Genomic DNA, 11634 nt, shown 5'->3' on the forward strand with positions numbered 1-11634 from the left:
AAGGATGTTTAGGTATACCAGCACAGTTGGCAGTGATATTGACCTCAGAATTCATATCTCCCTGAGATCCAGACTTAACCTGTTGTAGAAGTTGACACAAGTTGTTGTACTGTTCTTGAGTGATGGCCCTTTCTATGGCATTAAAAGTCTTATTTCCACGATCTTCAGCTGCGAGAGCTGCATTAGCGTGTGTACCAGCACTTTGAAACCTCTTATTTTTGGTAAATTTGAAATCAGCCGGAAAACCAATTATCCTATAACATTTTTCAACAGTGTGTCCGGGCTTCTTACAATATGAGCATATAAGTTTGTTTTTCTTTCCTCCATAGTTTCCCTTTTTCTCAGAACTTCCAAGCTTCTGACCTCCATATTGTTGTCTTGCAGCCATGAAAATAGATTCAACAGGGTGTTGAGCCACATGTATCTCTCTTTATTTTTCATCTTGAATTAATAGGGAGTAAGCATGATTGATGCTGCGCGGAGGTGAAGCCATCAGAATATTGCTTTTTACACCTGAGTAGGCCTCATTCAGCCCCATGAGGAACTGGATGAGTCTGCCATCTTGATGAGATTTCAGAGATCTACTCTTCCCTCCACAAGAGCAATCACAACTACAGTGAACACAAGTATCTAAGCTGTCAAGCTCATCCCAGATTCTTTTCACTTTTGTATTATAACCAGCTATGTCTGAACATCCTTGAACTGTGTCATTGAGCTCCTTTTGCAGCTGATAAAGCAAAGCTCCATTGCTTTGCCCAAATCTGTCCTCAAGCTCCTTCCAAATCTCTCTTGTTGTTTTGGAGTAGAGGACACTTTCAGCAATTTCCTTGGAAAGTGAGTTGAGAAGCCATGATATCACCATGTCATTACAACGACTCCAAAGTTTGAGGGAAGATACAGATGTAGTAAGGACTAATATGGTTCCATCTATGAACCCCAATTTGTTCTTAGCTGATAGAGCTATGAGAACAGCCCCGCGCCATCCTCCATAGCTCCTTCCATCAAAAATAGAATTGACAAGAATCATCCCCGGGGAATCAAAGGGATGAAGGTAAAATGGATGTGAAGAGTCATGAGTGAGAGTGATCTGAGGTGGGGTTTGAACACTGGATGCAGTGTCGTCCACTACTCCAGGTGAAAGAGTTTGATCATCAACAGCCATTGAAGAGTTTCAACTTAAGCTTTAGAGGAGAAGAAGAAGAAGAAGAAGAAGGAAAGAGGGAGGAGAATTGGATCGAGTACCTTACCGCTCTGATACCATATTGGAATAAGAACAGAAAAATGTATAAAATTTCTTCTCTGTATATTTCATTGAAAGACTGTACATCTATATATACAAAACAAAAGGAATAAAATCTGTTATTCACACCTACATTGTCCTACCTCTATTGCTTAGCTCATAACTAACTAAAAGAATCCAAAGAATTTTACAAATAAATTATTTCTATGCAAACAGTATCACTGATTTTATCTGAATAGGGAAGCTTCTAGATATAGCTGACTGTGCTTGGTCACGTGTGCAGCATGTGCAACGAATCAATGGACCAGATTAAATCATTGTAATAACACTTGATGAATGACCCTGATTAACTTGACCCACTAGAGATAAAATGGTCTGATCTCCTTTGTTTGTATCGACATTTTGTTTGAAATCCTCATTCTTCACTTCATCTGTAGACTTCGTGAAGCTGATTCCAAAATTTTGGAGGAGAAACTCCAAAAACTAAAATTGGAAAAGAAGATTTCTATCAGGATGATTTTTTATTCTTGTTAAACGAAAAACACATATCATAATGGAAAGTATATGGATTTTTCGTCAGATGGACAAAAAATACTTAATCTTTGTAAATTTAAAGAACCATAATATCCTCAAGATAAATGTGCTTACCAATATGGTTAAGCAAACTTCTTCTCGCTGTCCTCGCGTCACAAAGTGCCTAAGGTCACCTAGTGGATATTGCGGGACTTCTAAAACATTTCAATAATATATTATCAAGAATGCTGTATATTTCCTTAAAATGTTTATATCTTGTATTAAAAAAGTATTTCAAAATATTGTAAAGTAATTTAAATGTAACACTTGCAAGCAAAAAATCCTATAAGTTAAAAGAATTTTTGAGTAAAAATTCTAATTAAATAGGTCATTGGAACTTTACACTTCAATTGTTTAGACGTGCCTAGGTAAAAACAGTTTGTAGAAAATTGCAGCATTTCACGGGTCAAAACCAAATGGTCAAACGTGAAGGATACGTACATGCCTAAGCGAATTAAAATCAAACTCTAAGGGTAGTTTGGTAGAATATATAAGAATAATGCGGAATAAGGTGTATTAGTAATGCATTGATTAGTAAAGTGTTTTAAAAGCATGTCTGATCAGTGATAAGTGGTGGCCCTTCCCCGATATTTGGGCCAATTTGGTCATGGGTTTAAACAATTTTTGGGGCATGTACTGCACCAACCTTTCATTATTTCTAAAAGATTTTTTCTCATCTTTTCGTTTGTTCCCTCTTGGAGACTTGGACTCATGAAAGTTCATGGGAATTCATGATTTGAATTTTAATAGTTTTTATGACAAACTTAAGTTAATATACAACAGTAGCTAATTTTATAATTAAATGTTTATTGAATTTTGTGGATTTTTTTAGTACATATATAAAATTTATACAAAATTTATTCGATTCACATGAATCCATACCTTATATGCTAGCTCCGTTTGTATTTAATGTGATTCCGGAATAGTACTAGCTAGGTTCGACACGAAAAATAATCAACGTAATGTACAACGTGTTTTGAATTGATAGAATAAAACGACGATTCCGTAGCGAAATTGAGATAATTCAACGGTTGGATTCTATTTGAGGAATTCTCACTTTTCTTTTACCTGTTTCTTTGTCCATTTCAGACTCCCTTTTCTAAATATTCTCCTTTATTGTTGTGAAATTATTCTCGGATTATTTTCATTCATTTTAAGTCAATGGACGGAGAAAATTGTCTATTAAGTAGTGTGGCATATATAGGATTGGAAAAGCAAACTCTGTAGATAAGCTATGACAATTTGATGACCCAACAATTCTTTTCATATAAAAGCACACAGAATCCCTTATCAGTAATTGTGTGACAAGTAGGGCTACTTGCATGAATATCGAGATTCTCTAAAATAAGTAGGCGTTGGAAATAAATTTAATTAAAACTTAACAGAAAAGTTTTTAAAATTGTACCGGGGCGGGCTGTTCAACAAATATGGGGCCTAAAACGCAAGCTCCTACAATAGGCCTCAAGTTTTTTTTAAGGATATTTATACAATAAGACGGTCGTAGTCACTATATATTCAACTTTCAAAATCGGTGTATTTAGAATATATGTTAGTTATATATATTTATAATATTATACATAAGTTATATATTCGCCGGCTATTTAGGTTGATTCTCCTTTTTTTTTTTTGAAAATAAATTCCTATATAATCTTATTTAAAGTCAATTTTTTAACTTTTTGAGATGCAAAATTATTAAAAAAATTATAATCGACTTCTCCAAATAATTCATTTTCAACCTTGATAACATATCTAACCCATTAAATTTCTCTTTGATACATTGTTCATTTTAGGTAAGAATTTATTAATTTTAAGTTTGAAAAAAGTTCTTTCCAGTGGGGCAACTATAACATGAATTTTTAATATTGTTTTATAAGCATTAGAGGTATGGAGGCAGACCGTGGGATCTAAAGGTTTCAGGTTGAGCAAGAGCAAGACAGAATACTTGGAGTGTAAGTTCAGTGGCGAGACTCAAGAAGGGGAAGGGAAGGTGAGGCTGGACTCGCAGGTCATCCCTAAGAGAGGGAGTTTTAAGTACCTTGGGTCTATTATTCAGGAGAATGGGGAGATTGATGAAGATGTCACACATCGTATTAGGGCGGGATGGGTGAAATAGAGACTCACTTTCGGTATTTTGTGTGACAAGAAGAAGGTGCCACCGAAACTTAAGGGTAAGTTCTACAGAGTGATGGTTAAACCAATGATATTGTATGAGGCTGAGTATTGGCCAAAGTAGAGATGAGGATGTTGAGATGAATGTACGAGCACACCAGGTTAGATAGGATCAGAAATGAGGTTATTCGCGACAAGGTGGGTGTGACCCCTATTAAGGACAAGATACGGGAAGCACGGCTTAGGTGGTTTCGTCATGTGAGGAGGAGCACAGACGCTCCGGTGAGGAGGTGTGAGATGTTGACATTGGAGGGCCTACGGAGAGGTAGAGGTAGGCCAAAGAAGAGGTGGGGAGAGGTGATTAGGCAAGACATGACGCAGCTTCAGCTGATCGAGGACATGACCCTTGATAAGAAGGTATGGAGGTCGAGGATTAGGGTAGCAGAGTAGGTAGTCTAGAGTGTTCATAACAGTAGTATTGACATGCAGTCTCGCTTTCTGTTGATAGTAGGTTTTTAGGACTAACCATTGTTTTTCTTTCATTGTTGATCACCTTACTCTCTGGTTGTTTTTATTCTGCTTTTATATGGCTTCTTGGTACTGTCCCTTCTTCTCTATATTTTCATTAATGTGGTGCTTATGCTTTTCTGAGCCGAGGGCCTATTGAAAACAACCTCTCTATCCTCACAAGGTAAGGGTAAGGTATGCGTACATTCTACCCTCCTCAGACCTCACAGTGTGGGATATTACCGGGTATGTTGTTGTTGTTGTTGTTATTGTATATGTATGCATACGAAAAAGAACCAAGCATTTTTACTCAAGAAAAATTATACTATACTCTTTTAAAGTAACGTATCTATTAAGAAATATTAACATGTATAAATACCAAATGTTAGGAAATTTTGGCCCCGTACAATTATGGAGCCTAAACAGTTGCTTTAGCGGCTTTACCCATAAGCCGTCCCTAAAGTTGTATTGAAATATAATTTTTAAAAGTTGAAGTTGTGTTTGGATATATATTTTATTTGAAAAAATGTTAAAGTTTTGTGAGTGGATAATTTTTTTTTTAAAACTCTAAACTAGCCCAAATCCATAGTATAAGGCCTTATTTACCTGTTATTGTTATTGCCTTTTATCTATTTTCTGGTTCTTATATCGCTGTTATTATTTCTATGTTTTCTGTTGATGGTACTGTTGTATTTGTATCTTTTCGTCTTCTTGAGCCGAGGGTCTTTCGAAAACAACCTCTCTATTCCCTCGGGATAGGGGTAAGATCTGCGTACTCACTACCCTCCACAGACCCCACTTGTTGGATTTTACTAGGTTGTTGTTGTTGTTGTCGTCGTCGTCGTCTAACCTTGCCCAAGCCAGTTTATGAAACTTGAATTTTTTTTTTTTAAAAAATGATTAAATTTCATGAACAAACAATATTCTTAATTAATTTTTGAAAAAAGTAAAAATAATATATATCCAAATGGGAGCTAAAAGATAGCGAGGTTAGTACTATAAAAATGATATTTCTTAGAAAATAGAGAGTACCTAAATAACAGTTATTGTACATCATTAGATGTGATAGTTTTTACACTATTAGTACTATTTTATTCACATATACTTTTTGAATTATCGGTCCAAATTTGTGTTCTTAATTAAATTTTTTTGCTTCACCTTTCAAAGAATAAGTCCGTCCTTTAAAACAAACAAGATTGTTAATCTCCAAAATTTGGAATCTTTTCCAAACCTTTGTTCATTCTAGATTCTACAAATTACATCACAAATAAAAATCATTTATTGAAAATATCCAGTTTCCAAGCTTATTCAAACATCAAAGGGCAAAAATGTGTTGATTAGAAGAGCCGTAGGTAAGATGCACAAGTCACATAATTAAGCCATCAAAGATTTGTTAAATGCAACTAATTAACTTGGAATTTCGACAGACTTTCTCTCTCTAGAATGACATTTCCTCTCATCTAAAGCTGAAAATGGGTAGGAAATCGAAGGCGGGAGGGAGAGAGCAAAGCAATCAGATGACCGGTTCAAATCAAAATCATGGAGGAAAAGGTATTCCTAGGACTGAGGACTCGAAGAAACAGAGGAATTTAAATGTAATTATAGGTATAATACCATTGGAGATGGAGCGATTAACAGTGACTACACCAGTAGTTACATCGGAGAGGACACAAATCGAAATCATACAAGGGAATGGTGCAAGTAGACGATCCTGGGAGGATAAGGTGGAGGAAGAAGCAATAGTAAATGAGACACAAACACAAGAGTAGAGATCGTGGAGCAGAATAGTAGTTATTGTTCCATTAGATGAAGGTGAGGATCTGAAAAGAGAATCACCAAAAAATAGCAATGTGAAAATTACGGCAGAAGATATTCATGAGGAGGTAGAATTCTGGAAAACTGGAGTAGTATGCTATGTTTTGGGTTCAAATCCACCGCAAAGTGTTATGGAAGGATATTTTAACAGAATTTGGGGGAAATGGGGAATAGACTTAGTAGCACAAGTTCAAAGAGGTGTGTTTCTAGTCAGATTTCATACGGCTGAAAGTAGAATGAAAGTGGTAGAGAAAGGAGTCCAGATGTTCGATAGAAAGTCAGTTATTGTAAAGACATGGCAGCAGAATATTGAATTGAAGAAGGAGATCATGGATAATATACCAGTGTGGATCAGACTTCCAGGTTTAAATGTGAAGCATTGGAGAAAACAAGTGTTGGCTAAGATAGCTGGAATGGTAGGGAATCCATTAAAGGCAGACAAGGCTACTACTATGAAGGAGAGAATGACCTATGCTAGAGTATTGGTGGAAGTACCAATCAATATGGCATTCCTGGATACAATGATGTTTGAAAATGAACATGGTCAGATTGTAGAACAAGAGGTTGAATTTGAATGGAAACCGATACAGTGCACAAAATGCAAAAACTATGGGCATGAATTGAAGGAATGTAGAAAACAAATAAGAGAGGAGTTGAGCAGTAAAGTACAGGAACAAAGAGAAGAAACAAAACAAGGTGATAGAAAGGATAGAAATGGAGAACACACAGGCAACAACAATAAGGAAGAAGGGAAAGAAATCACTGAAGAAAAGTTTCAACAAAGAGCAGGGAAACAAGTAATGATGAGACACAGACAAGAAAAGAATTACTGCAGAAGAGGTTATGAAAAGAGGAATAGTGATAAAGGAACCACAGATTGACACTATGAATTCATTTGCTGCTTTGGGAGATCAAAACAACAAAAATGATGGGATAGCCAAATCTTTCTGCCCTGGGGAAGGTGAAGCTGATAGGGGTCTTGAATAAGGGAAGGGTGGGGGAAACCCCAACCCAAATTATTGGCTTTTGGAATGCCAGAGGTCTAAATAAGCCAGACAAACAGAAAGAAATGAATCTGTTTGTCCATAATTTGAAGGTTGGCTTGTTTGGATTTCTGGAAACAAGGATAAAAAGAGCTAAGGCACTGAATGCTTCTTTTTATCTTTGTCAAGGGTGGTCGTTTGTTACAAATTTAGATAAACATCCTGGGGATAGGATTTGGTTGATGTGGAAACCACATTTGTATGATGTTGATATAAGGGTAGTTACAGAACAAATGATACATTGCAAAGTAGAACATATGGGGAGCAGAATGAGGTTTAATATGACTATGGTATATGGCTTTAATGAACAAGCTACTAGAAGGAAATTATGGGAAGACATCAATCAAATAGGGGCCAAAATGGATGAACCATGGGCTGTAATGGGTGACTTTAATTGTATTTTGAATAGAGAGAAAGAATAGGGAGTAGAGTCACTATGGCTAAAACAAGGGATTTTGGCAGTGTATTGAAGCCTGTAGATTGAAGGAGTTAAGATACTCAGGGGCATTCTTCACGTGAAACAACAAACAAGGGGGGATAGCAGGGTGTATAGCAGAATAGACAAAGTATTGATAAATACTGAATAGATGACAGAATTACCACCATCAGAGGTACAATTCATGCATGAAGGTATCTATGATCATTGTCCAGCAATTATTAATTGGGAAGGGGGGAATGTAAAGAGGAAAGAACAGTTTAGATATTTCAATATGTGGAGTATATTACCAGAATTCCAAATAAGGGTACAGGAAGTTTGGATACAGGAAGGAGATACATGGCACAAAGATGTATCAGCTGATAGGGAAACTGAACAAAACAAAGAGTGTATTAATGAAATTAAACAAGAAAAGATTTTCAGATGTAGAAAGAAGGGCAGAAGCAGCAATGGAGCAACTGACAGAATGCCAAAGGAAGATACAAAATGATCTTAGAAATGTGGAACTAATTGAAGAGGAGGTTCGACTGATGAAAGAAAGTATTAAATGGAAAACTGCAAAAGAACAATTCTTGAGGCAGAAAAGTAAAGTGCAATGGATTAAGCAGGGGATCAAAATACAAAATATTTTCATAGTGTGATAAAAGCTAGAAGGAATGCCAATAGGATATTTTCTATTAAAGATGCAGAAGGGAATGAGAAAACTGAGGTTGAAAGGATAGCAAAGGCATTTATTGACTTCTAGTCAAAGCTACTGGGGAAAGCAAAGGAAATAGACAGCATGTATACAACAGTGTAGTAAAGAAAGGACCAGTTCTACAACAGAAGCAAAGAGAACATCTGGAAGCTGCAGTTACAGAAAAGGAGATTAAAGAAGCATTATGGGCAATAGGGGAAGACAAATCTCCAGGACCTGATGGATATGGAGCTCAATTTTTCAAAGACTGCTGGCCAGTGGTTCAACAAGATGTGGTTGGAAGTGTGAAAGAGTTCTTTGATACTACAAAAATGCTGAAAAGTATTAATAGAACTACTTTAACACTAATTCCTAAAAACAACCATGCAGATAATGTAGGAGATTACAGGCCAATTGCTTGTTGTAATACTGTATACAAGATCATCTCGAAGGTGCTATGTAACAGGCTAAAAAGTGTGCTACCAACTATAATATCGAAAAATTATAGTGCTTTTGTGGAAGGCAGAAGCATAGTGCAAAACATTGTGATATGTCATGACTAGTAAAGTTGTATAATAGGAAGAAATCAACAAGAAGCTGCCTGATAAAGATAGATCTTAAGAAGGCATATGATATTGTGGAGTGGGGGTTTGTGGAAGAAATTCTCTATTCTTTGAACTTCCCTGTAAAGTTCATCAAATGGACAATGGAGTGCATGACAACTGCTCAGTACTCAATTTCTCTGAATGGTGGGTTGTATGGATGTATTGAGGGGAAAAGAGGCCTAAGACAGGGTGATCCTATTTCACCACTCATCTTTGTAATATGCATGGAGTACTTCACTAGACTTATGCAATGGGTAGCTACACAGGAGGGGTTTGCATTCCACACAAAGTGTAAAGGGTTAAAGCTAAACCACCTTTGCTTTGCAGATGATGTATTGATGTTCCGTAAAGGAGAGTATCAAAGTATTATGCTAATATTGAGGGGATTAAAAACTTTCTCTAATACTTCTGGGTTAAGTACTAATGCTGAAAAATCAAATGTATACATTGCAAATATGGATAGGCAGTGCTTGGAGAACATATGTGAAATAACAAGTTACAAAAAAGGGACTATGCCATTCAGGTACCTAGGAGTTCCTATAGTTGCAAGGAAACAGAAGGCAAGTGATTGTGAAATGTTGGTGGAGAAGCTAAGTACAAGAATACACTCATGGGGCTCAAAAAATCTGTCGTATGCAGGGAGAGTGCAATTGATCAATTCTGTATTGATCAATATTCATTCATATTGGGCAAGAATTTTCATACTCCCCAAGAAGGTCCTCAAAGACATTACAGCCATTTGCAGGAATTACTTGTTGGCTGGAAATAGTATATCAAATAAGGTACCACTTGTGGCTTGGGACCTTGTGTGTAGGCCAAAAAATGAGGAGGGTTGGGTATAAGGGAATGTATAAAATGGAATGAAGCTGCGTTGGCAAAATATGTGTGGAATATAGCAAACAAAAAAGACAACTTGTGGGTGAAATGGATCAACCGCATCTATCTGAATGGAGAAGATTGGTGGCAACATAGGCCCTCAAAAGACATCTGCTGGTACTGGAGGAAAATTTGTGACATCCGTGACATATATGTAACTGGATACATAGGAAATGGCTGGCAATCGAGGACAGGGAAGTACACAATCAAGAGTGGATATAATTGGAGAAGAGGAAGGCTAGATTAATGGCCTTGGTGCAGAGGAGTGTGGAATAAAATGAATGTTCCTAAACACAGCTTCATCAGTTGGCTTGTGATGAGGAAGAAACTGCTGACAAAAGATAGAACACTGAAAATGAAAATAACTGAAGATAGTGACTGCATACTATGCGTAGGAAACACAGAATCCATTGAACATTTGTTCTTTGAATGCACATACTCAAGATTGTGCTTGGATGAAGTGTTAAAATGGCTTGGGATGAATATACAGAACATGGAAGTGATGGGGATATGGAGAAGGATGACTAGAATTGCAAAAGGGAGAATTGGAAGATCATTTACGAAGGCACTTCTGGCAGCATTCATATATCATATATGAAAAGTCAGGAATGAATCTATATGGAGGAAAAGAGTGCCTCGACCACAAGTAGTGTTAGAACAGATTCAACATGCATGCAAATACAGATGTTTGGAGATAATACAGAAGAAGAAGAGCAAGGGAAATATGAGCTAGTTTGAAAAGTTATATAGATAGGAACAGAAACATTTTGTATAGGGAAATGATAGATTGAAATATAGTGAAGGTATGAAATATTAGAAGGATATGAGAAGTGAAATTTTATATGTGTGTTTTTGGGATGATTAAATAAAGATTTTATTTTCTACCAAAAAAAGATTTATTAAATGCTTCAGAAATTACTCAAGGCTATTACTCCATCCGGTCCACAATAAGTGACCAATTTATCTTGGACATACCCATTAAGGAAATACTAAATTCTAGACAAAAATAGTTAGTGTGACTAAACTACTCTTAATTAAATGTTGCAACATAATTTAATGTGAGAAGTAAAAGACTTTTTAGGGATACGTACATACGGTAATTTTGGAAAAACAAATTGAATTTTTTCTTGATTTTATAAATGGACACTTATTTTGGACCAAAATAAAAAAGATAAATTGATCACTTATTGTGGACCGAAGGAAGTAAAGTTTAAATATATGATTCGACCACTCTTAATTTTTTTTTTAACAAAACATTAGTTTTTGCACGTGCAAAACTTTGGAAAGAGCATGCAATTGCTAGACATTCCGTCGCAATTCGGTGTACAAAGCATTTTGTGAATGATTCACAGAAGGTCCGCGCTCCAAATATATAATGTAGATAGGATACATTGATGCAAGCGTTAATAACTGATTTTACGGCTCAAACCCATAATCGATAAATTAATAGAAACAACTTACCGTTGCTCCAAGACTTTCTTCTTTTTCATATGTGTAATATGTGTTGGAGTTGTAATTTCTAATCTCCTGTTTTCGTGCAATACAGCTAGTACTTATCAGCATCAAACGATGAATGCTTTAGTTGAACTCAAACTTGACTCATAGACATGAAGTAAAACAATCGAGTGAAGCTGCTTTTGTGGAAATTTTTGTCACTTGGTGAAATTTCTAATATGAATGGCTCTGAAAAATGCAATGGTTTAAAGGTGAAGTGTGACTTTTCGTAGAACTCTTACAACAATTCAAATATTGTT

At 36.1% G+C, this 11634-nt stretch overlaps 1 protein-coding gene across 1 annotated transcript; it reads right to left on the reverse strand.

The window, feature by feature from the left end:
• Positions 1 to 430: 430 nt before the first annotated feature.
• On the reverse strand, positions 431 to 1162 carry LOC107818295 (uncharacterized). The gene has a single exon (XM_016644280.2). The coding sequence runs from the start codon at positions 1160 to 1162 to the stop codon at positions 431 to 433; it is 732 nt and encodes a 243-aa protein (XP_016499766.2).
• Positions 1163 to 11634: the final 10472 nt, after the last annotated feature.

This window comes from Nicotiana tabacum, chromosome 16 (genome assembly GCF_000715075.1).
Source record: "Nicotiana tabacum cultivar K326 chromosome 16, ASM71507v2, whole genome shotgun sequence".
In the NCBI taxonomy this organism is placed as follows: Eukaryota; Viridiplantae; Streptophyta; class Magnoliopsida; order Solanales; family Solanaceae; genus Nicotiana; species Nicotiana tabacum.